The sequence below is a fragment of the Arvicanthis niloticus genome, chromosome 15, assembly GCF_011762505.2.
Source record: "Arvicanthis niloticus isolate mArvNil1 chromosome 15, mArvNil1.pat.X, whole genome shotgun sequence".
Taxonomy (NCBI): domain Eukaryota; kingdom Metazoa; phylum Chordata; class Mammalia; order Rodentia; family Muridae; genus Arvicanthis; species Arvicanthis niloticus.
The window spans coordinates 71,410,391-71,437,526 of NC_047672.1; the positions used below are offsets into that span (position 1 = coordinate 71,410,391).

The 27,136-nt window shown below is 42.5% G+C and overlaps 1 protein-coding gene across 2 annotated transcripts; it reads left to right on the top strand.

The window, feature by feature from the left end:
• Nucleotides 1-6,101: 6,101 nt before the first annotated feature.
• LOC117720492 (sperm motility kinase 4A-like) lies at nt 6,102-14,981 on the top strand. Of its 2 annotated transcripts, XM_076913153.1 has the most exons (8): nt 6,102-6,443; nt 7,061-7,207; nt 7,485-9,237; nt 9,574-9,668; nt 9,818-10,008; nt 10,581-10,732; nt 11,339-11,558; nt 11,858-14,981. In XM_076913153.1, exons 2-3 carry the CDS (start codon nt 7,192-7,194, stop codon nt 9,215-9,217), a joined length of 1,749 nt encoding a protein of 582 aa, XP_076769268.1. In that variant the 5' UTR covers nt 6,102-6,443; nt 7,061-7,191; the 3' UTR covers nt 9,218-9,237; nt 9,574-9,668; nt 9,818-10,008; nt 10,581-10,732; nt 11,339-11,558; nt 11,858-14,981. The 2 variants fall into 2 exon arrangements, with proteins under 2 accessions (XP_076769268.1, XP_076769269.1); XM_076913154.1 differs by having other exon boundaries at nt 10,581-11,558; nt 11,858-14,980.
• Nucleotides 14,982-27,136: the final 12,155 nt, after the last annotated feature.

Sequence of the window (27,136 nt, forward strand, 5' to 3'; positions counted from 1 at the left end):
CAAAAATAAAATAAATAAATGAAATAAAAAATAATAAAAATAAATAATAAAATAATAAATAAATAAATAAACCACAAGAAGCAGTTTAAGAGAGAAAACTGTGGGTATTTTCCCCACAGTTTTTTTGATACAATCTTTCATGGTGGGAAAAGCATAGTGGCGGCAGCTGGCCATACTGCAGCACAGCCCAAAGTTAGGAGCTGTAAGTGCTCCAGCCCCATTGGATTAAATCTCTGTGCAGTCCCATTCCCACAAGGAACGGTGATGCCTGTATGTAGGGCTGGTCTTCCCAGCTCAATCCACCTAATGAGTTATGCCTCACAGATATGTATGTCAGAGATGTTCTAGACACTGCCAAGATGAGAATAAATATTAACATCACAGAACCTGGTGTCTCAGGGCTGCCCTGAGGTGTCTGTCATGGAGCATCGAGGAGAGAAGCACTCGGAGATCCTTACCTACAGGAACTCAATAGCACTGGTGGTCTGCAGTTTACTGCTTCACCACAGGTAACTTCCTCCTATAGAAACAGTGTGTAGGTGACATTCAGACATCCACGGGCCCACCAATCAGATATTTTTACAAAGCACTCTTAAATTGCTTTCTAGTGCCATCTACATTTTGAAGGAAATCTGAATTGACTGGCTGAAAGGCAAACTACATAGTTAATACACAGACACTTTTTTCCTAGTATCCATGGGGTGAGGGCAATTTGGGAAGTTTATCCTTTTAAATTTGGTCCCTGGCACTTTAAGGGGCGGGGTTTCATACAGCCAAGGCTGGGCTCAGACTTCCTAGGACACTGAGGATGGCCTTGAACTTATGATCCTCCTGCCTGTATCTCTCTTGCCTGGAATTAGACATTCAACTACTCCTGGCTCACCAGGCTTGTTCTACTGGTCACTAGTTAGCAGGATGCCAGGGGTGGGGTTAGCTGGCATGAACTGCACATCTTAGCACTGGACTGTGCACACACTCTCTATGAGGCCCTGAGATCTAGGTGACCACCGTGCGTGAGAAGCCCATTCACTTTTGTTCCTTCTAGAGAGGACAGGACCAACTCGTGCTACAAATAGTGAAAGAAGACAAGAGCAGAAAGGGATAATGGGATGCTTTCATTTAATTGTGACTTTAATAGTTCAAATATAATTTCCCTCATTTGTTTTTAAGTAGAAATGTCTAAAAGCACAGTATTTGTTCTGTATTTTCTCATAATAATTGTTCCTCTCTTTTCAGAGAACCAGTGAGCTATTATTTAAAGAATACTTTTTTTAAAAAGAAAAAGAAATAGTGGGGTGATTGTGTACACCATTAATCTCAGGACTGGGGAGGTAGAGGCAGACAGATCTGTGTAAGTTTGAGGCTAGCCTGGTCTACAGAGTGAATTCCAGGACATAGCCAGGTCTATACAGAGAAACCTTCTCAAACAAAAGAAAACAACTCAAATCAAATCAAATCAAATCAAATCAAAAACCAAACCTGAAACAAAACAAAAATCCCAACCCCAACCCCCCCAAAGAACAAAACAACCAACCATACAAACAAACAAACAAACAAAAAGAAAAAAGGAATATTTCATTTTCCAAGGCAAGAGACACAACCCTATTATATTATCTTTGTATTAGGAAGTTATTTGAAGTAGAAGTTCTCACACAGGAAGCTGGCTGTCCTCGGCTCTTGTCTATGCAGAAGACACTTCCTGAAGGCCTGAGCATGGGTGGTTGATATGCTGTATTCATGTTTCCCTGCCACAGAACTTCCCAGAATCAAGCTTGTGACAGAGGAGCTCCCGTTGCCTCTCATGAAGGTAAGTCCTGCTCTGAGAGGGTGAAGCAGTCATGTTGAGAAGACCTCTGCTGTCCCTGATAATACTGTGGTTTCAAAAGGTGTTGTACCCTGGTAGAGAAAGATGGGGCCTTGGAGCTGGTTGGCTTGCCTGAGAGTCCTCTGAAGAGCCTGCATAATCAGTCGCTGATATGATATAAGTTAGCCTTAGGACTGTTTGAAGAGGGAGGTTTTCTGAAGATAGAGAATTACAGAGCCCAACTTGAACCATGGATGGCCCACCAATACTTGCTACAAAGCCTCTTACTGAAGGAGATCTTGGAACACGTCTTTAGGGAGGCTGGAATCTGTTGTCTCTGATTTGTAGTACTTCCTTCAAACACACACACACACACACACACACACACACACACATTTACACACACACATACACTCACACAAACATACACACATACACACTCACATGTGCATGCATATATACATACATACGCACATACACACACTCACACTTGCATGCACATAAATGTATATGTACACACAGACATACACATACACATCACCCACATACACATGCGTGTGCACACACACATACACACTTACCCATATACACAGAGACACACGTATGCCACCCCCCCCCCCCACAATTTCCAGTCATAAAGCTTTAAGTAAACTGGACTGGGATTTCTTGTTTCTCTCAGAGCATCCTCTCCATTCCTCAAAAGAGAGGCCCTGCTTGCTGTATGGCCTGCCTCCCTGCCTCAAGCTCTTTCCTGTCACAAAGGGGCTTTGTGTCTGTCTGCAATCTTCTGGTTTCAGGATACAGAGAGGGGGTGGGGTGAGGTGAGGTGAGTAGAAAAGAATATGCTCACAGTTAAAAGCTGGGGGGTCCTTATGTCAGGTCCCTTCAGCTCCTTCTCTGGGTTTGGCATTGCTTCTAGTAATTACAGCCTGGCCTGGCCCGGGCAGTCTCAGTTTCGGCCAGCAGAGGCCGCTGCTCCTTGTGCTGAGCCCTTTTATTTAGGGTTGATTCTTTTGGATCCTTGGCACAGCACTGACAGCTCTGGAGGAACAGTTTTTAGGTCCCTGTCATGTACTGGGGCAAGAGAGGCCAGATGGAGGCTGGCTTGGTGGCTTTTCCTGGCAGGCGCTCGTCCACAGAACACTTGCAGCTGATCTAGAAGAGGGCCGGCCTACTCCATGGAGGCAGCGTTCGCCACAGGCCGCTTCCAATACCTCTCAGCACTGACACTAATGTTTGATTTTTGTCTACTAAGTAATCAATTTGAAACTTATCCGTGATGGGCCTAATAAAAGGGATTGAACCCTAGTTTTATGAGAAACAGAGAGTGTGGCTGAAAAGTCTTAGCAGGATGCATGAGACGAGGAGCGGAGCCCTTCCGATGCACATGTACCAGCCAGGCTAACTGAGGCGAGGGCTCCAACAGTGCTGATATTACGGTTTTTCTCAGGGACAAGTGTACTCAGCTACTGACTGACAAGGATCCTATTTCACGATGACTTCAAATAGTCAGTTAAATCCAACATAGCCAGATAGAAACTTCCGAGACCTCAGCAAAAATATGTCCTGTTTGTTTGCATTTGAACTGAAAATCCAAGAAACAATTTTTTTTTAAAAATTTGATTTAGTTTAGAACCAAATGATTCACAGCATTAATTAAGGCCTGTCCTAGGGTGTTTGGTGTATAGGGCAACTCTTTTAGCACTGTACAGATTTCTGACTAGAGCCCTTTACTTGTTTGGGGGTCACAGCCAGAGGTGCTGCCACTAGGCATAGGCAGCCTACAAAGCCAATGTCTTAGCACTTAATTCTAGTGGGTGTGGAAGCCCAGGGTCTTCTTTTAGTTTAAGCTTAGCATTAGGAACCCAGACAAACTGGCTTGAATTATAATGTAGCCAATTAAGAAAAATTATCCTGTTTGGCCATGTGTAATTATTTTTTATATTTTCTAAATTTTTTGTAGTTTATAATAAAGGCGTGAATTAAAAAAAAAAAAGAAAAAACTCCACCGTTTAAAAATAGACTAATGTGGACAGAAGGCATAGAGTCAGCAGTAATCAAAATGGAAACACAAGCATTATTCGGTGGTGAAACTAAGTAAAAAGATTGGGGTTTGCCAGTGTGATTCTTTTTGCATTCCCTGTGGTTCTTCTACTATGCAATAGACAGAAACTGGCTCAGAGCATGGCTTCCCAAGTTCTCCGTTCAATAATAACAGTGGAGTGGCAGCAGCTTCGGGGAGTGCAGGACACATTGCAACAAACTGTAAAGGGCTCAGTAAAAAAGTGATTGTCATGTCAGCATAAGAGCCGGAGTTCAGATCCCTCATGAGAGCAGGTGGACACAGCAGTCACCTGTAAGCCCAGCACTGGGGCGGTGCAGACAGGGAATCCACAGGCCAAATAACCAGCTGGATGAGTTGGAAGCAGCAAGCTCTGGGTTCAGTGAAAGACCATTCGTTGATAAATAAAGTAGAGAGAGATTGAGGACGACACCAGCATCAACCTCTATACAGAAATCACACAAATACACACATACTTGTACAATACACATACGCACACGCACGCACATGCACACGCACATGCACACGCACATGCACAAGTACACACAAAGTGCAAAGGGGCTTATGCACTGGAAGGGATCATAGACCCATTTAACTGTCAGTTTAAACTGGCTGCCCATAAAACCTAAGTAACTTCAAATTATTCTATCTCCCCTCTATCACAGTGATTATTTATTGGGTGTAAGGAATGGAACAAAGTAACTATGTAATTAAATATTCTTCATTTTGTTGTATTGACTTTACCTGGGGAAATATGAATAAATGCCTCAATATAAATAGAGTATCAGTGACAGACCCAAGGAAAGATTCCACCCAAGTTCAGCTTGGTGAACCGGTGGGTTTATTGTTATTTCTTACAGGAGCATGGATATGAACTTGGTTATTTATTAGAGTGTGAGTGACCTCCAAACAGCTTACATTTCCAAACTATGGTACATAGTGCGCTTGCTGGCTTCCTCATAGCTGTGAAAGCAGAAGCTCCTTCAGCTAATGATCTGTCCCTACATGCTAGCACTTCCGGAGACGCTGGGGTGGAGGGTAGAATTGCAGACCTCTGGGAGAGCGGTCCAGAAATGAGTGCCTGGGGTCTCAGATAAAGGTCTAAAGATTCACAGCAACCTCCTATGGGGAGTCAGCAACAGGGCTGATCTTGGGAGGCAGGGAGGCATTCCTGTGGCAGTCAGTTGCTTTGGTGTGGATGGCCACAGCCATGCTCCCAGAGGATGGTGTTCCACTGCACATTTCATTTAAATGCTAGAAAGAACTCTTTCTGTTTCCCTCTGGTAGGCATTAAAAAATAAAATGCTTATTACTGAAAGACGTTAGCACTTAGGGTTAATATCACTTCCTGTCAGGTGGATGTAAAATTTAGAAATAGTGATAAATGCTTTAGCAGGTCACATTGGTGTTGATCTGTTGTTACATGTTATATCTACTATTATTGCATCTTGATGTGCAAATAACCTTTGATTCCATGAGTAAGATTTCCATGGATTTATATGAAAGATTCTTAGTTTAGTTTTGATGGTTCTGAAAGGCAGAGTAGAGTCACAAGCTCAGTTCTAAAGTCTGCTCTTGTAGATATGATTGTATGTTCTTCAAAGGTTTTGGTTGCCTTTCCCTGGGATTTCTAATTAATTTTAATATGTCGACGAACAGGTAGCTTCCAGGACTTCCTGAAAATGAACACATTTTTAATGTGAAAAGGCAACATAGAAACATTACTATAACTAAGATCTAACCAATGGCAAAATGAAGGCTGGTGTATCTCATGGTAATGTATACATAACATTATGCTTATTCATAAACATATTTAGGATAGGACTTTTCCTAATCCTCTAGTCTTTTGTGTTCATTCCTGGTATGCTGTATATATTAGAGAATCTCTTGTACTGTATGGAAATATCATCCGTCAATAAAATGATGTTGTCTGAAAGGACTGGAAGATGGAACATCTAGCAGAGAAGAGAGAGAGAGGTGGGGAGGGGGGAAAGAAAGGGAGACAGAGGGAGAGGGAGAAGGACAAAAATCTGGGATATCTGGTAGACAGAGGGAGAGAGAGAGGGAGAGAGGCAGAGAGAGGTCACATTTCTTGCTCTTCCCTTTTCTGGAAATATCTAGATGTCCTTCCAATCCATTTTGTCTCCACCTCCATCTAAAACATTCCTTTTGACATGACACTAAAGCCCCAGTGGGAGAACCCCAACATACCCAGAAATCCCCTTATGCCATGAGTCTAAATAAAGCCCTCCCTTCCTTAAGGTGCCTCTTGTCAGGTCATTGCTCTCAGTGAAATGATCAGTAAGAGATAGAGCCTGTTGGTACCAAGGAGTGAGAAAAGCCACTGAGGGTTGTGCTAGCTCTGAGTGGCCACTAATGCTCTGATATCACAGAGAGCTATTGTGAGGAATGACCAACAGCCATTCGTATAAAGCCCTGTCTGGGCTGCTCTGTGTTCTTCAGTGCAGAGAGCTGTTTGGCGGTGATTGTAGGACCTGGTGGTTGGTGGCTGGATCAGATTTGGAATTTTATGATTGTTTGAATTTTGACATTGAACATCAGCTATACCTACTCAGAGTGAGTTATTTCCTGCTGTTTCCTTTCCAGGAGCTCAGAGGTTTGGATTTCTGTTTATATGACTTGATTCACTCAGGATCTTTGTTTACAGCTTCCCCATCTTCTTCTGTGTTTTTGTTTAACTTTTTTCATTTGGCTCTCTGGATTAACATCCATCTATTTTCCTTCTTCCTTTTTTCTTTTTTCTTTCTCCTTTCTCTTCCCTTCTTTAGTTTGATTTGGGTTTCTTGTTCTTTGTAGACTGGGTTTCTTTCTCTGTAGACCAGGGTAGCCTCAAACTCAGAGATTTGCCTGCCTTGCCTCTCAAGTGCTGAGATGAAATGTGGAAAGAAACCCGAGTGGCATCCCTGCCTGGCTAACATTCACATTTCTTTTCCTGACTTCTCTTTGACTTCGTCACTTACTTTTACTCTCTATGTCATTCTCTCTCTAATGCTCTAGTCCCCACATATTTCTCCTTTTCTCTAGTCCAGCCTCAAACTACCAGGATCCTGCATATAAGGAAAAAATTACTGTATTTGTCTCTGTTGGGATATGTTATTTTGTATAACACAGTGACCTCAAAGTATATACATTTCCAGAAAAAAAAATTGACAAATTTTCATTCTTATTCGTAGGTGCAGTGCAGCTTTTGCCCCATCCTGTGTACATACTGTGTTTATCTATTGGGGCAGGTTGCATTTCATGCATTTCCGGGTAAAGCTGCCTTGATGTTCAAGTTTGGGCTTTAACTCAGCACTGGCCCTTCATGATGGATGTCTTAGGTAAGTTTGTCAAAGTGTTGTCTTTTGATATGGGGATCCTCGTTCTCCTGACTAAACTGTAGTCTTCTATTGCCCTTGCTTCTTTCTGCTCTGAGCCTCCTTCCTTCTTTGCATCCACTGTGTTTGCCTTTGCTTTGTTCTGGTTTCCCTGTGCCCCTGAGGCATCACCAGACTTGTCTTTGGAGGTATCTCTGACTTTGAATCTTAGAATCTCTAGCAGTAAGCTTTCCTAGAAGTAATTCTAATTTGTTTTCCCTGCCAACTTTACTTGTTATAGCTTCTGGTGACTCCGACCAAGAGAAGGGAAGTGTGATGATGAGAGAGCTTGAGACCCATTGCCATGAAGGGAACACCCTGGCACACGGTTACTACATCCTGGGCACAATAGATAAAGGGTCCTTTGCAGAAGTCAAAGTGGGTCTCCACGTTATGACAGAAATGATGGTGGCTATTAAGATACTGAAAATGGGCACAAAGACAGACACCTTAGTTATTTCTGAGGTTGACATAGTAAAACGTTTGCATCACAGTAACATAATACAGTTGTTTCAAGTCATTGAAACAAGGCACACAACTTATATCGTGATGGAATACGCAGCCCGGGGATCCCTGCAGAAACACATCAGCATCTATGGGCTTTTAGATGAGGACCAGGCACGTAGCATATTTACGGAATTGTCTTTGGCCATCAACTATATACACGGTCAGAATATTGCCCACCGAGACATCAAGGCCGAGAACATTCTACTGGATTGGGAGGGGCATGTAAAACTTGCAGATTTTGGCTTAAGCAAAAAAGTGGTCCCTGGAAGGAAGTGGAAAGGATTCTGTGGCACAGCGCAATATTGTGCTCCTGAAGTCTTTCGTCTTAGACCTTATGATGTCTTTCCATGTGACATATGGAGTACTGGGGTGTTATTATATTATGTACTTATCGGCCATTTTCCTTTCCAAGTGACAATGTTTTCTGAAATAAAACATGAAATCCTCCCCTGGAGCTGTTGGATCCCGAATACTGTGTCCCCAGAGCTTCAAGATCTTTTGCATAGATTAATGACAATAGACCCCACAATGAGGCCATCCAGCCAAGAACTATTAGCACACCCATGGCTGTGCCACGATCAAGACACACTTAGATCCTCAGAGATTTCAATCCCTCTAGAACCAGAGCCGAACATTGCGTTTGCAATGTTTTTACTAGGATATAACATTAAGGAGCTCAGAGACTCTTTGAGAGAACGGAATTATAGTCACATCATGGCCACTTACTTGATGTTTAAAAAGAAGCAGCCCCAATTTCATCACGGAGGACAAGTTTATACAATGGACCCTACAAAAGCTTGCAACCATACTTGGCCTAAAAGGAGGGTAACCAGTGCCCCTAGCCTTCCTACCTCCACTTGGGACACTTTCTCTGAACTGCCTGGTGGTTTGAGGAAAGGCTGTAAGAGGAGTCACAGTATGCCTCCCACCTTTTTTTCACTTGAGAGTAGCTTCCTGGAAGACACCTCCCCACTGCAGGGGCTTATGCCTCACGTTGGAAAGTGGACCCTCAGAGAGGAGGGCAGCATCAATTCCACAACTTCACCATCACGAAAAGAAAAGGCAACAAGAACAGAAGCAACATCATCAGTAACCATGGTCTCAGTCTTCGTATCACAAGCCTCAACCTTTGAAAACAGGCAAGATGTCAGCAATGAGAGCTCTGAGTTTACAGACGCAAGTTGCAGCACATCTGCCTGGGGGTCTGCAACCAGGACCCCCCTCCCCAGCGAGAAAATACAGGAAGAGAATATAGGGAATGAGTCCTTACAAGAGAACAGCTCATCCTCCAGGAAAACGGACCATCAGGGTCATCTCCAAAGGCAGTGCCAGGCTGTGCCCAGAGTACCACTGAGAAGGTGGGGATGGAAGGGCCTGAAGAGGAGGATTTCCAAGACCTTGAGGAGCTTGTGTTGCTGTCTGCCAGTGACAAATAACAATATCATGCCAGTCAATGAAGAGTGCTAAAGAGACACAGGCTAAAACAAGTAGGTGGGGTGTGATGGGAAAGAATACACTCTCTAGTTCCTTCCCTTAATATATTCCAGCATGTACATTGAGGGGGTTGGTGACATTGTGTCTATCATGCCAGAGAGAAAAATCCCACCCTGTCCTCCCTCCTCTGAGGAGCCCTCCTATGCTTGAGCTACATGCAGAGAGCAGAGGATAGTGGGCCAATGCTAGGCGAGGATGCTGGAGAAGGTTGGTGTAGGGATCAATGGAGCACTCGGGAGGAATGAGCCTGAGAGACCATGTCAGCACAGGGCCAGCACAGCCAAGCATAAGTCCTGCAGATTTCTAAGATTTTGTTTGTCTGTTTCAAGTGCTGTCGGAGGCCCTGTGGTCCCTGGAGGATGATACTAGAGAGTGGAGAGGAGCCTGGTGAGGATGCAGACGAGAGCATGGAGGAGAGAGCCAGGTAGGAATTTCAGGTAGCTGCGTGCTAGTGGGAAGCTCTGTCTATACTGCAGGCTTAACCTAGAGGCAAAATGGTGTTTTCCCCTGAAGTCTGAAGGAAGACTCTGGGAAGAAGGTCTGAGCAGTGTTCCTTCTGCCCATCCCATGTAGGGAGCTGCACACTGGGCAGCAGTCCCACCATTGCCATGGCCCAGTGCATTGACGGAGTGCTGGTGATTACCAAAGAAACCGAGAAGAAACACCAGCCTTGAGAAAACCTTCATGCACAGTGAGGACATCAGCTCAGCGGCCTGTGTCCAGGTGTCTGGGAGAGCTGAGAAGACAGTGGTGTTGGAGGCAGAGTAAGGAACTCAGAGAACCTGACCTGTTCCATGTGTGGCCAGGATAGAGGCAGCAACAAAACTGAGAAGCAGTGAAAGTGCATCTGGTGTCCAGAAGTGAATCCAGAGGGAGCACAGACAGCTCAGCCCCAAAGTTCTGCTACAAGCCTTCATAGAATTCTGGCTGCTGCTCAGACACACTGAGAGTTATCCCAAAGCCCTCACAGAGATACCAGGTCTACTCTCTGTATACTTTCAGTCCAACTTGAGTCATTTGTTGGATACTCTTTACATCTGCCTGGAAACACACACACACACACACACACACACACACACAGATACTCACGCACACACACATGCATGCAGGCACGCAGGCACGCACGCAAGCAGGCACGCAAACATGCACGCTCGCCCAAACACAGGCATACACAGTGGATAATAATGAAGTTTCCTTGAAGTGGAGAGAATCCACAGCAAACAAGTTACTTTCATATTTTGAGTGATTCCTCCTCTGAGAAACATTCCTCCAGATCATTTTTCTCTTGTCTCCACTTCCTTCTGACACATCAGCTCCCTATTCCACTGCTTTCTAGGAGTCATGGGAAGCCAGGATGCACCTTGTGTCCCAGTTTGGCCCAGGGAAGCACCCATGTGCATGATGGTGATGTTTACCTGTCGACTGTCATTTGAGGAGATCCAAGGTGGGGTCTGTGGTGCTTGCCATGAGAGTCCAGAGAATTTGTTGGTAAGAAGTATTGTGGCGGGCAGGGAAATGTTGATGGGAAAACAGATGAGATGCCCTGATATGACACTGTGGAGTTTTCTCTGGGTGGCTCATTATTTCTTGCTCCATTCCTACTAAGTAGAAATACCCAGAGGTCCTGAAATGTGTTAAAGAGGAACTGGATTCTTCTATCCCCTGACAGCACCCTCTATTGCAAAGTATTTGGTGCACATTAATAAGTTTTACCACTAAGCTGGCTCCTGGCATGCTCATGTCCTTGCTACCTCTGTCATCCCTGCTGCTGCTGCTTCTGCTGCTGCTTCATTGTTATGCCCATTGCAGGCTGGGAAGGGCCAGGAGCTTCTGGAGCCAATCAGTGAGCATTTCAAAGCATCATGCTCAGGAAACTGCAGAAAACACCAGCAACATCCCTCAACCCAGAACAAAGCTTACAGCCAGCCTCACCTGCAGGGACCTGGGAAAGGGCCACCTTTCCGAGCATAGAAAACCTGGGTGGAAGAGACACACACAGTAGATGCTTCTTGGGTCAGGTCGCCAGGATGACATGATCATTTACAGATTCACAACTGGCCTTTTGTAATTCTTTCTCAAACTCCTTGTTTTCAGATCTCCTTCATGGAAGAGGTTTCTGTTGATTGATACAGAGGTAGGACAAAGCCAGGCCCACAAGTAGGTGGGCAGAGAAGAACACGGAAAGATGTGTTCTGATTCCAGGAGCACCTAGCACCTTATCCTGACCAGGATTGTGAGACAACACTGAGTCAGCTTGAAGAAAGTCCTCAGTGAGGACAGTTCCTTTCTGTTCTGGCAAGAGCCAAGTGACAGGGTAAGGTGCTTCTCAAGTCCCCTCAATCCATCACCTCCACTGTTGTGTGCATGGGGCAAGTAGAGATAGCTGGGGGCTCTTTATGTTGGCACCACCCACAGCAGTGACATCACCACATGCCTGTGGAACTGACCAATTTCATGGAATCGTGGGTTTGAAACTGTGTGGTTTTTGATATTAGGCATTGTGTGTCTGGTGCAGATCAGCCACCTGGGATGTGAAGAGAGAGCTGGGCCCCACGCTGTGCCTGCAACAGAAGTGTTACTGTGACTAGAATTTTTCTATACTTATTTTTACAGGCCTGTTGACTTCAGTTCCTTAAAGAGTTGATGTCTTGAAGATGTTCTCCGGAGCCGTCTTTGGTGTGGAGGAACTTTCTTCCAGTGTCTTTCTCCCACCCATGCTATGTGTCTCTCTCTGGAACAATAGGCAGGAGCTGTGTTGTGCACATTCTCCAGTGGGATCTCAACAAGCATGACACTTCTATTCAGAGGTCCCTCTGTGTAATCCAGCTAAGGGTGTGCAGCCTGGGTGTGATAGAATGGAATGTTCATTCATGAGATGACAGTGTTACTAAGGGTCTTGGGCAGATGGAATATGTTCATCAAGGGACTATGTTCATGGGATGAACAAATTGTTTGTCCTAGACATAAGTCTAGGCAGAAAATTTAAAAGCTGCAAGCAGAGAGAGGCGGACCGCTGTTGTGTGCGAATATGTGGTACAACAATAAACTAAAACTTTATTTGAACAGACAAATCGTCCCCATGGGGTCATAGGAGGACTGCAGACAGAAGTGGGTGTCCTGTTCTCTCCCATCAGATCTTTAATATGCTCTAGAGCATCTCTGTTCCTTCTACACATGACAGTGACCCAGGGGCACTGATCTTTCCCCAAAGGGAAGATGTTTGAGCTCCCTGGATACTACTACTATCATATGTCCTCACTGATCCCTTGGTGTCATTCTTGATAGAAGCCTGATATTTGCTCATCATGTAGTTGGCACCTAGGATACTAGATCTGTCTTGGCATGGGGCAGAGTGTGGGTCTGCTTGGTACTATGCTTAAAATCATGATAAATGTGATAGTGCCCCATAGATACTGATCTGCCTTGTGCACAGTCGAAGACCCAGCCCCATGAAAGTGTGTCTTCCCTGAGGTCAGTTAGGGAATAGTCCATGAATAATTTATCCAACACAGAGGTACAATATGGTGGTCCCTGTCTACTGATCCCTCCTGGAGCATGCCATTTCCTTGGCTTCCCTGGGTACTGTCCTATTATGGTGTCACTCTGCAGTCCCATCCCTGGTCACTGCTTTTCCCCTGAGGAACAGTGTGTGGCTGCTTGGGCATTAGCCCTGCCTTATAATAAAAATGGTGTAGGTTCCATGAGCACTAGACACTTAAGAGGTCATTGCACTGCCTCCTGGCTACTGATATGACAAAGTGGCCACTAGTTGATTCTGGAGGCCACTTCACCAGTCCTGGTGCAATATGTCCTCTATGAGTTTTGGTTCTGTGGTTGAGGGTAGCATGTGAGCTGACAACTAGGGCCATGACCTGCCCTGAGATTCAGTATGCGTTCAACCTTTATGATACCAAACAGCTATGGGTGTGTTTGAGTGTGTAAGTGTGTGTGAGTGTGTGTGTGTGTGTGTGTGTGTGTGTGTGTATGTATGTGTGTGTGTGGCATTTACTCAGACCTATTATCTGCCTATTGTGGCATTGCTCTGAAAATTAGGGTGGCCTTGAACTCTGAAGTCTGCTTGTCTCTTCCTCCCCAGTGCTAGTATTATAAGGTATGTGCTAGGCCCTAAGCTGTACTTGTACTTAAATACCTTTTCATGAGGAGGAAGTTTGGCTGGGTGTGGTCTTAACTTGATGTCCACCATTCCTTGTATTCCCTCCAGCATCAGACTTTTCTTTAAATTTTTTCAATGTCCATAAACAGAGGATTTCGTTGCATTAGACTCCCTGTCCATTCCTTTCTCAAACCGTACATTTTGTTTACTTCCTAGCTCAGCTTGCTCCTCTCATTACAGAACTGCCTAAGACTGGCCAGCAAGAAGCACACCACACAGGCAATGCTTCAACTGTCCTCTGCCAAAGTTTTCATGGCATAACTCTTCAATTTATCCTCAGGTTATTTTTAACACAGTGGCAGAAAGCAGCAACGTTCTCAGTCAAAATATCACAAGATAGTTTTCTAGGCCCCATATTAATAATCTCCTCTGAATTCTCTTGAGCCTCAGCTCAAGACCTCACAGTTTAAATAACCCCAAGCATCACTGTCTTCCATGCTCCTCCTACTATGACCCATTAAACCCTGTTGGAATTGTCCATTGGCTCTTGTAGCTCAAAGCTCCAGCGTGTTCCTTATTCCTCCCAATGAAAGCATGGGCTGTCCTGTCATAGCAGTATCCCAGTCTCCATTCCCAATTTCCATCTCCGTTATTCTTTTCTTGATGTGAAGAGCAACCATAACCATTGCAACTCTTAAAATAGAAAACATTTATTGAGGCCGGGTTCTATTTCAGAGGTGCAGTCTATTATTATTAGGACAGAAAACATGGTGTCATACAGGTAGACATGGCAGTGGAGAGTTAACTGAGAATTCTACATCTGGATTGGGAGGCAGCAGGAAGAGAAAGGGACTCTGGGCCTGGGGTGAGCATTTGAAACCTCAAGCTCCACCCTCATCCACACACATCCTCCAACATGTCCATATGTGATCCAACAAATGCACACCACTTAGTAGTGCCACTCCCTATCAGCCTATGGGCCATTTTCATTCAAACCACCATAGTCTTATTTCAGAAAAGACTAACTTTTCTTCTTTTTTTCTTGGATATTTTCTTTATTTACATTTCAAATGTTATCACCTTTCTAGGTTCAACCCCCCACCCCAGAAAACCCCTATCAAATCAGCCTTCCCATGCTTCTATGAGGGTGTTCCCCCAAGGAACCCACCCATATTCACTCCTGCCTCCCTAGCGTCAAATTTCCCTACACTGGGTCATCAAGCCTTCATAGGACCAAGGGCCTCTCCTATTGATGCCTGAAAAGTTCATTCTCTGCTACATATGCAGCTGGAGCCATGGGTCCCTCCATTTTTACTACTTGCTTGGTGGTTTATCACTGAGACCTCTCAGGGCTATGTATTTTTCTCCTGCTCTTCCTCTTCCCTCCTCCACCTCATATTCTCCTCCTCCTTGTCCTCCTCCTCTTTCTGATTCTACCTTTCTGGTAACAGTCAAAGATTAAGATGCATTCCTGCATTTTGGTTTATTCTGGCCTTTTTCACAAGTTATCTTGAGCCTTTGCACATACTTCCTACACATGGCTGCTTGCTGACCTCCCTTGCAACAGGAATGGCTTCCTGGATCCTCTTCATTCACTCTTGTTGGCAGCTCCTAATGTTTCCAGCAAGCCTGTCATGTTTTTCTCACAATACTTGAATAAAAATTGTTCATGAGCTTCTTTCAAGTGTTTTACAGTATTATTTTATTCACAAAACTGAAACCTCGAAAAGGAAACTCTGATGATCCTAGTACCACCACCAAGTATGAGCCGAACAAAGCCTTGATTTCGGTATCCTTGGTTTCTATAAAAAAGAGTCCTTGTGTAAATGTCTCTACATGTGAAAACATTCCCACACTTTCACATGTCATTTTTCAAACACACTCATTGTTTTATTAGTAAAACTACATACCTTTTACATTTTTATGTTTTAGTGTGTTTGTGTGTGTGTGTGTGTGTGTGTGTGTGTGTGCATGCTTAACTAAGATTTAAGTGCAACAAATGTGTCTGCACTAATCTGAACTCAAGATGAATCAGTCTTCTAAGACCTTTGTTTTGGTTAGACTGAAATGTCTCCATGGATTCATGTTAAAATCCTCAAGTAGTCCCTTCTCTAGCTAGTATTGCTGCTATGGAGAGACTATGGAAACTTTAAAATGTGAAACTTTTACTGGTGACTGACAGATGGATGTTGGCTGTCTTTGATATGTGGTTGTCTTGGTTGGCAGGGTGGTCACTGTTAGTCCTGGTCCATTGTACTCTGAACCTCTGTCCTCTTCCCACACTCTTCTTCAATTGAAAGATGTTCTGCTCAAGAAGAAAGGGCCAACCTATATGGAGTAAACACTGTGATAGAATGAGTCAAAATAATTGATTTCTCTCTAATTTTGTTTCTGCCAGGAATTTTATTTTATCCAAGCTTAAGTAAGTAAGGCAAATCTAATTCCAAAGAAGGTCATAATGCTAGCTTTTGGAGGTAGGGATCCATGGTATATTAAGGAAGACATTATTTAATCCACAACAGCTTATAGCCGACTGTTATTTCCTCAAGAGAAAATGTTCCTCTGGAGACTGTGGTGATAGCTCAGTTGGAGCCGTGGTTTCCTCACAAGCATGGAAACCTGACATTGATTCCTTAAAACTTTAGATCCAGGAGCAATGTTATGATCTCTGCCTGTAATCTTATCACTGCACCGATGGATCCTTGCATTACTCAAGACCTTAGGGATTAAGTCCTAGTGACCTATAATGCATCCTCGTGGCATTAAGACATGGAATAAAAGTTCTTTCTTTCCCTTAGAGAAATTTAACCAAGAGTGAGTTCACTTTTGACTTCTGTCTCTCATGCTTCCTGTGTCTCCGATTTTCCTAAAAGGGCATCTGTTCTTTATTTATGGAACCATATAGAAGTATCACATGAAGAATGGTGGTATTCTTTACAGAAATCTTTAACAGAGGTTGAAAATGTGATTAAGTCACTGGCTCCAAGACCAAAAGCAGTAACCCACATATCATTGTTTATCAACCAATAACCAGATATTGAATTCAAAATATGTGCATGATGATTTACTTTTGAAGATTATTTTCAACACTGGTATTTGTTGCTTTCATTAGTGATGCACATGCTTTGTTCCAGGTCACAGTCTTGGAACAATGTACAATTTGAGATTCAAGCCACGTATTGGCATAGTGTATAAAAGCTGATTACATCTAAGGCAAGGAAGGTTTGCTGTTATATTGTTCATGTAGAGCAGGTTAAACACCCAGCCAGAGTTCACAGTAGAATTGTATCTTATGCTTTAAGTGATCTTTAGGTGAATTATTACCTCTGGCTCTGAGACCCTTAAAACTTGCAGTGTTTCAGAATGTGACATTTTCTTCCATATAGGTTTCCACAGTCTCCTTGAGCTGCTGCACAGGTGCCTCATTGATGCTCTATCATTGAGGCTCGGTCCCTTATTAGGTCACTAGCCCTTGTGAAGAGGAAAGAGAAAGTATGAGAAATCATTCCCTTCCTCTCCAGGGTTCTCCTCACAGAGCCCCTTCAGAAGCCCTTTGGCATTGGCGAGACCACATAACCTGATATCAGATCCCCCAAGTGACCCAGCATGAGCAGCATCACCAGCAACACTCTACAGGGAATGCCATTGTAGCCTTAGCCCTTGGTTGACTGAGAACTCTCAAGAATCTAATTGTACAATTTTGAGAGGTGATGGAGACCAGATCTTTTGCCTCTTAAAAGCATGCATGCCCAAATGAAAAGGCTTTTGTTTTTAAATCAGTCTGATGTCTTGTACTCCCTTTTCTGACTCCTAGGCTTCATCAGCCTCTTTGTGGTAGTGTCTTGGCATGCTGGAAGATCATGTCCCCTATAGATTAATAGGTCTTTTAGAAACATGTGAGTTCAGTACTCTTACCATCTGGGGTCTGGGGCTTTGACAAACTGGGACCTGGATGGGGTGAAGAGTCTGGAGAGAAGGGACAGTGAAGGTGGTCAACTTTTGGAATATAAATAAATAGAATATCTAATAATGATGATGATGATTATGATGATGATGATGACAATGACAATGGCGACGATGATGAAGAGAAAAGACACTTAGGTGTTCACTGTTAATACCTGAGGGTGCCCTATGACCTTCATATGCACCTGTATACATTGCAACATTAACATGCACATGCGAACATCTTTAAAAGAATCTCAAAGGAACTATTACTGAAAAATTATCCAGTGTAAACACTTTTACACACTGAATTACTGTATTCTAATGTTCTTGAAAAGAGATCTATAAGGACCTCACATTAATTTTGACCAGTGGGAAGGGCAAGTAAGGAGGGTGAGGCAATTTAAGAGGGAGGGGCAAGTAAGGAATGACTGTAAGGACTATCCCAGGAATTATTTGGGATAATGGTACTATTATTTCTCCTGATCACAGCGGTGCTCACACAATTCTATACATGTATTTATTTGCAAACCTGTATATGAAAAAGACCAATTTTACTGTGTGTTAATGAAAATAATCTTTGGGTGAGCACCCTGTTAGAGTCTCTGTGTCACAAAAATGCTGTATTCTTGCAAGACAAACAAAAAAATAGAAGAATAAATTTCAGTAAAGAACTGAGATCTCTGGTAGGCTAACCAGAAAAGTAAAAGTTTAGTGAGATGAAGTCATAGCAGCCCAAGTCTATCAGTTCTATAGGTTTCCCCATTTGATGTCAGTTTTGAATATTTTCTTTTGTGATATATAGTATCAGATGACAATAAGGGCCACCATGGCTGTTTCCACCATGGCTGGAAGAAGGACATGCCATAGAAAAAAGATGTAGTGACCAACTACCAACCCATATTGGCTACTAAAAATGAGATCTGTAGGGGAATATTTCATGTTTGATTATAGAAACAACTAGACCATCAGGACCCTGGTCAGAAGATGTGACAAATCTTCTAATGTACACCGGGTGGCGGTGGGGGATCAGAATGGTCTGCAATGTTCTAGGAAGGTGTTAGACAGACAGGGGCACTTGGTAGAATTCCAACTACTGTTGTACTCTGAAACTTTAAGCCAAACATAGTGAGAAACTCACACCAGAGTGAGTGTTGGAAGAAGTGAAAGGGGTGAGAGGGGGTCTGTAGGGGACACAGAAACACAAGGAATGAAAATCTATTCATGTTCACAGAAGACACAATTCTCGAGGGATTTCCAGGTTTTAGGAAGAAAGAAAAAATATCGATCCTTCATGAGGCTAAAGATTTTTTTCTGAGTCAGAGTTTCACTACATAGGATTTTCCATCCTGGAACTTTTACTATGTAGACAAGGCTGGATTGGAATTCACAGAGAATTCACAGAGAATTCACACTTCCAAAACAGGCATTGAAATCAAGTGTCAACACTTTAATGAATGTCTTTTGACATCTGAAATTGCACTTACAGATTTTCTTCAGAGCTATTTCTCAGTAACTGTTTTGTTTGCATGTCTTATGCTTTGTTGTTTGCAGTATTTGCTCACTTTGCTGACTTCCTGATGGTAGCTAACACATAAACTGTTTTCTCTATGTATCATGTCTGTGAGATCACTGAGAAGGGCATGGGCAGAGGCCTAGGCTCTTGTGATATCCTACTGTGTTCTCAGGAGCTAACTGTCAGGGAACCACAGAGGAACCACTGTGTGGAGAGTGGCTTGGGTATTGGGGCCACCACATCAATACCCCTTTGGTACAATGTGCATGCTCCCTCTAGTGCAGTAATAACTATACTTTCAGGGATCATTTCTATAGTTTGTTACTACACTTACAATCTAATATGATGATTACTGATAGTCACTCCTCACAGAGCTGCCATTTTGAAAGCTTTAGTACTTGGAAGTTAGAAGGAAGTATGCAGTTTCAGGACACCCCTGTGCAGGCAGAAAGAAAAAATTCCATTTATTTATTTATTTATTTATTTATTCATTTATTTATTTATTTATATCTGCATCACAGCCCCACTCTCTTCCCAATAACAACCCTGTGCTTCAATTGTGGATGACCATAGATGAAGACCATGGTGCAATATGTTGACTTGGAAGGGCTAGGTCCAGTCCATGTATATTGTTTGGTCAAAGTTTCAGTCTCTGTGAGCCCTTATTGTTTGAGGTGAGTTAAATCTGTTGGGCTTTATGTAGAGTTCCTTTTCCTCCAGGTCCCCCAATCCTTCCCTCAACTCTTCTAAAGATGGCCTGAGCTCTGTCTAATGTTTGGCTGTGGGTCTCTTCCACTGTTTAGTTCTGCTGATGGCTGGAGCCTCTCAGAGGACAGTTTTGCTAGGCTCCTGTCTGCAAGTATAAAAGACTGTTAATTAATATTGTCCTGGATTGGTTCTTGTCCATGGGATGGATCTCAAGTTGAGCCAGTCACTGGTTGATCATTCCCTTAGTTCCTGCAACCACATTTCTAGTATTTCTTGTAAGCTAACAAATTTAAGGTTGAATATTTTGTGGGTAATGTTGTTGTCCTTTCCCTCCTCTTGGAGTCCTGACTGGCAGCAGCAGGTGGCCACTGTAGGTTTCATATTCCCCACTGCTAGAAGTCTCAGCTGGAATCACCCTCATAGACTTCCTGGAGTCTTTCCCATCACAGGTCTCTGGCACATCCTAGGAATGAGAGCCCCACCTCAGAAACACACTTCTGGTCACTTTCCCCTACCCCTCTCTGTGGTTTTCCCTATGTCAGATGTCCATGTTCTCTAGTCCCTATTTTCTCTCCCCTACTCGTTCTCTCCCTCCATCCATCTCAAGTGACTTTTTATTTCCCTTTGGGTGAGATTCAAGCATCCTCCATTGTACCTTTCTTGTTCTTTAGCTTCTTTGGGTTTGTGGACTGTAGCAAGTGTATTATGTACTGTATGGCTAGTATCTACTTTTAAGTGAGTACACACCATACATGTCTATTTGGGTCTGAGATACTTCACTTGGGATATTTTCTAGCTCCAAGGAGGAAGATTCTTTCTTTCTTCCTTTCTTTCTTCCTTTCTTTCTTTCTTTCTTTCTTCCTTCCTTCCTTCCTTCCTTCCTTCCTTCCTTTCTTTCTTTCTTTCACTGAACATCTAACTCACATGAAGACCAAGGTGCACATCTGCTACATATTTGCAGAGAGGCCTCGGTCCAGCCTGATGACATTCTTGGGTTGGTGCTTCTGACTCTGAGAGCCCCAAGGGTTCAGGTTAGTTGATCCTGTTGGTCTTCCTGTGGAGTTCTTATCCACATAGGGGCTGCAATCCTTCCTTCTATTTTTCCTTAAGAGTGCCAAAGCTCCATCTACTCTTTGACTGTGGGTGTCTGTAGCCTGCCTGGGTCAGTTGGTGGATGGAGGCTTTCAGAGGACAGCCATGGTAGACTTATGTCTGTAAGTATAACACAGTATCATTAATTGTATCAGGCATTGGTGCTTACTTATGGGTTGGGTCTCCTGTTGGGCAGGTTATTGATTGGCTGTTCTTCAGTCTCTTTTCCATCCCCAGTCCCTAAATTTCTTGTATACAGGATACGTTTTGGTTTGAAATTTTTGTGGGTTGGCCTGTGTCTCTATGGCTCCACTAGGGTTCCTGTCTGGCCATAGGAGGCAACCTTCCCAGGCTTCATATCCCCAATATTGTGAGTCACAGCCAATGACACTTACATTGATTTTTGGGCACCTCTTCTATCCCAGGTCTCTGTGTCCTATTCCAGGCCTCTGACTCTCCCTGGAGATGCCTCTCGTCCCCCTGCCCTGTTAGTTGCAGATATCTGCAACAGGAAGATTTTTAAGATTGTTTTTGATGAGTTCTGGATACCTTCAGAAGTCACTGACTCTCATGCAGGCACTTGAAGGACAGGTATGGGAAATAATGTGTAGAAGTGCAGGCTTTATGAAAGGCTTATATTCTCAGCCTTCCACAACACTGAGAGCCCACAGAAGCATCTCAGGGTTGTTTGAGTTACTTACTATCTTTAAATTTTGGTTTCCCCAGAGTAAACATCTCAAGTGCTGTTTCTCTCAGAATCTGACCTGTCCTTTTCAGGTCTTCCAAAGTATCATGACTTTAGATCAACCAACAGTAAGTTCTTTCAGTCACTTGAGTAAAGTGCTCTTTTGAAACAGTTTAAGAGATATGCTCGCTGAATGACGGTTGGCCATGTTTTATGCAGTGGTCATATGGTTTGGAGATAGTTTGAAGTTATACTACTGTATATACTATGTAGTATATACAGTATACTGTATATTCTATCTAGGTTCTAAGGCTGGGGTCTTGCACCCAGCCTGACAATACAGAGAGACAGTGTAACCTCTCAGATGTGGGATGCAATGTGGCATGATAGGGCACTAGATGCAACTCTGTGGTAGCTCCCTTGGTGTAATGCTACACTATTTTGAATGTATGTACTCTTTCCTAATGTACTGGAACTTCTCCGGGACCTCAGAGCCAGTGTTAGTGATACACCATGATATGACACATAATAATCAAAACATCAAATGTGCAAAACAAAAAAAATACTAAAAGCAGTAAGGGAAAATGTAAAGTAACATATAAAGGCAGACCTATAAGAATTACATCAGACTTCTCACCAGAGACTATAAACGCCAGAAGGTCCTGGACTGACATCATACAGACCCTAAGAGAACACAAATGCCAGCCCAGACTACTATACCCAGCAAAACTCTCCATCAATATTGATGGAGAAACCAAAATATTCCATGACAAAACCAAATTTACACAATATCTTGCCACAAATCCAGCACTTCAAAGGATAATTGGTGGAAAACTCCAAAACAAGGGAAAAAACTACAACTAGAAAAAGCAAGGAAGTAATCTTCCAACAACCCTAAAAACATAACTCCACCGCCAATAACAAAAATAATAGGAAACAATATTCATTTCTCCTTAATATCACTTAATATCAATGGAGTCAATTCTCCAATAAAAAGACATAGACTATCAGACTGGATACATAAACACGACCCAGCATTTTGCTGCATACAGGAAACACACCTCTGTGAAAAAGACAGACATTACCTCAGAGTAAAAGGCTGGAAAACAATCTTCTAAGCAAATGGTCCCAAGAAACAAGCTGGAGTAGCGATTCTAATATCAACTAAAATCGTTTTTCAACCAAAAGTAATCAAAAAAGATAAGGAAGGACACTTCATATTCATCAAAGGAAAAATGTACCAAGAGGAACTCTCACTTCTGAACATCTATGCCCCAAATGGAAGGGCACCCACATACATAAAAGAAACTTTACTGAAGCTTAAAGTATGCATTCCACCTCACACAATAATAGTGGGAGATTTCAACACCCCAGTCTCAGCAATAGACAGATCATGGAAACAGAAACTAAACCAAGACACAATGAAACTAACAGAAGTGATGAACCAATTGGACTTAACTGACATCTATAGAACATTTCACCCTAAAACAAAAGAATATACCTTCTTCTCAGCACCTCATGGTACCTTCTCCAAAATAGACCATATAATTGGTCACAAAACAGGCCTCAACAGATACAAAAAGATTGAAATAACCCCTTGTACCCTATCAGACAACCATGGACTAAGACTCGTCTTTAATATGGACAAAAACAATGGAAAGCCCACAAACACGTGGAAACCGAACAATGTTCTACTCAATGATGACTTGGTCAAGGAAGAAATAAAGAAAGAAATTAAAGAATTTTTAGAATTTAATGAAAATGAAGATACATCATACCAAGACCTGTGGGACTCCCTGAAAGCGGTACTAAGAGAAAAACTGATCGCTCTAAGTGCGCACAAAAAGAAACTGAAAAAAGCATACACTAACAACTTGACAGAACACCTGACAGACACAGAACAAAAAGAAGCTAATATACCCAAGAGCAGTAGATGGCAGGAAATAATCAAACTCAGGGCAGAAATCAACCAAGTAGAAACAGAAAGAACTATACAAAATATCAAAACCAGGAGCTGGTTCTTTGAGAAGGTCAAAAAGATAGATAAACCCTTAGCCAGACTAAAGAAAGGGCACAGAGGCAGTAACCAAATTAATAAAATCAGAACTGAAAAGGAAGACATAACAACAGAAATTGAGGAAATTAAAAAAAATTGTCAGATCCTACTACAAATGCTTATACTCAACAAAATTGGAAAATCTGGTTGAAATGGACAATTTTCTAGAGAGATACCAGATACCAAAATTAAATCAGGAGCAGATAAACCATCTAAAGAGTCCTATACACCCTAAAGAAATAGAAGAAGTCATTAAAAGTCTCCCCACCAAAAAAAGTCTGGGGCCAAATAGTTTTAGTGCAGAATTTTATCAAACCTTCAAGGAAGACCTAATACCAATCCTCTTCAAGCTATTCCATCAAATAGAAACAGAAAGAACACTACCCAATTCGTTCTATGAAGCTACCATTACACTCATACCTATACCACAGAAAGATCCAACAAAGAAAGAGAATACCGACCAATCTCTCTTATGAATATTGATGCAAAAATACTCAATAAAATTCTCGCAAACCGAATCCAACAACACATTGAAACAATTATCCATCATGATCAAGTAGGCTATATCCCAGGAATGCAGGGATGGTTCAATATTCGGAAATCCATCAATGTAGTCCACTACATAAATAATCTCAAAGAAAAAAACCACATAGTCATCTCACTAGACGCTGAGAAAGCATTTAACATTCAACATCCCTTCATGTTAAAAGTCTTGGAAAGATCAGGAATTCAAGACCCATACCTAAACATAGTAAAAGCAATATACAACAAGCCAGTAGCTAACATCACACTAAAATGAGAGAAACTTGAAGCAGTCCCACTAATATCAGGAACTAGACAAGGCTGCCTACTCTCACCTTACCTATTAAATACAGTACTGGAAGTCCTAGCTAGAGCAACTAGACAACAAAAGGAACTCAAGGGGATACAAATAGGAAAGGAAGAAGTCAAAATTTCACTATTCGCAGATGATATGATAGTATACTTAAGTGACCCTAAAACTTCCACCAGAGAAATCCTAAACCTGATAAACAACTTCAGCAAAGTGGCTGGATATAAAATCAAGTCAAACAAATCAGTAGCCTTTCTCTACTCAAAGGATAAACAGGCTGACAAAGAAATTAGGGAAATGACACCCTTCACAATAGCCACAGATAATATAAAATATCTTGGAGTGAATCTAACCAAGCAAGTGAAAGATCTGTATGACAAGAACTTCAAGTCTCTGAAGAAAGAAATCGAAGAAGATCTCAGAAGATGGAAAGATCTCCCATGCTCCTCGATTGGCAGGATTAACTTAGTAAAAATGGCTATCCTGCCAAAAGCAATCTACAGATTCAATGCAATCCCCATCAAAATTCCAAATCAATTCTTCATAGAGATAGAAAGAGCAATTTACAAATTCATTTGGAATAACAAAAAACCTAGGATAGCTAGCGAGAACTATTCTCAACAATAAAAGAACTTCTGGGGGAATCACCATCCCTGACATCAAACTGTACTACAGAGCAGTAGTGATAAAAAACTGCATGGTATTGGTACAGAGACAGGCAGGAGGATCAATGGAATAGAACTGAAGACCCAGAAATGAACCCACACACCTACGGCCACTTGATCTTTGACAAGGGAGCTAAAACCATCCAGTGGAAAAAGGTCAGCATTTTCAACAAGTGGTGCTGGCTCAACTGGAGGTCAGCATGTAGAAGAATGCAAATTAATCCATTCTTATCCCCTTGTACAAAGCTCAACTTCAAGTGGACAAAGGACCTTCACATAAAACTAGATACACTGAAACTAATAGAAGAGAAGTTGGGAAAGAATCTGGAATACCTAGGCACAGGGATAAAGTTCCTGTAGAGAACACCAATGGCCTATGCTCTAAGATCAAGAATTGACAAATGGGACCTCATAAAATTGCAAAGCTTCTGTAAGGCAAAGGACACTGTCAATAAGACAAAATGGCAACCAACATATTGGGAAAAGGTCATTACTAATCCTACATCTGATAGAGGGCTAATATCCAATATATACAAAGAACTCAAGAAATTAGATGCCAGACAACAAAATAACCCCATTAAAAATGGGGTACAGAGCTAAACAACGAATTCTCAAAAGAGGAAACACAAATGGCTGAGAAGCACCTTAAGAAATGTTCAACATCCTTAGTCATCAGGGAAATGCAAATCAAAACAACACTGAGATACCACCTGACACCAGTCAGAATGGCTAAGATCAAAAATTGAGGTTATATTAGATGCTGGTGAGGATGTGGAAAAAGAGGAACACTCCTTCACTGTTGGTGGGATTGCAAGCTGGTACAACCACTCTGGAAATCAGTCTGGCGGTTCCTCAGAAAATTGGACATAGCACTACCTGAGGACCCAGCTATACCACTGCTGGGCATATACTCAGAAAATGCCCCAACATATAAAAAAGACATATGCTCCACTATGTTCATAGCAGCCTTATTTATAATAGCCAAAAGCTGGAAAGAACCCAGGTGCCCTTCAACAGAGGAATGGATACAAAAAATGTGGTACATTTACACAATGGAATATTACTCAGCTATTAAAAATAATGAATTTGAGAAATTCTTGGGTAAATGGATAAAACTAGAAAATATCATCCTGAGTGAGGTAACCCAATCACAAAAGAACACACATGGTATTTACTCACTAATAATTGGAGATTAGCCCAAAAGTTTGAAACAAAAAAGATTCAACTAACAGACCACATGAAGCTCATGAAGATGGAAGAACAAGTGTGGATGCCTCGGTCTTATTTAGAAGGAGTAGCAAAATACCCAAGGGAGCAAATATGGAGACAAAGTGTGGGACCGAAACTGAAGGAAAAGTTGTATGGAGACCATTCCACGTAGGTATTCATCCCATGTGCAGTCACCAAAAATAGACACTGATATGGATGACAGGAAGTGCTTGCTGAAAGCAGCCTGATAAGGATGTCTCCTTAGAGGTCCCCCAGAGTCTGACATACCCAGAGGCAGATACTCACAGCTAGCCATTAATCTGATCAAGGGTTCCCAATGGAGAGAAGCCTGAAGGAGCCAGGAAGGGTTGGTGGCCCCATGAGGAGAGCAACAATACCAACCAGCCAGAGCTCCCCAGGGTCTAAACCACCAGCCTAGGAGCACATAGGGAGGGACACATGACTTTAGCTGTATATGTAGGGGAGGATGGCCTTGTTGGGCATAGGTGGGAGAGGAGATCTTTGGTCCCATGAAGACTGAACACTGAGTATGGGGGGAATCTGAGGGTTTGGAGGTGGGAGTGGGGGTAGGTGGGTGCACACCCTTATAGAAGCAGTAGGAGGGGGGATGGGATTAGTGGTTCCTGGGTGTTGAGGAGAATGGTGTAAGGGTATAAAATTTGAAATGTAAATATTATATCCAATAAAAGAGGGGAAAAATAAAAGCTGTTAGAACCAACATCTTTAATAAAATGTTATCCCTCTTTTAAAAATTATCTTGATACTAAAATTTGTTTTTAGAATTGTATATTGCAGAATACACAGCCTTGGTGTATCTACTCATCAAGCAAGCGGAGCAGACCTGCTCAAACCTCTGAGGTCCTGGAATTCCATCTGGATGCAGTGAAGACACAGTGTCAAAGGCTTATCAATTTACTGTTTCCCCCACCCCTCTTCTAATATCTCAATGCCCATAATCAGCTTGAAGAAGTTAATGAAGAGTCAGCACCCCTATTCCCTGGGCTTGGGGACTCAGGTGGTAAATGTTGGGCTGTCTTTCTAGGGAAAAGTAG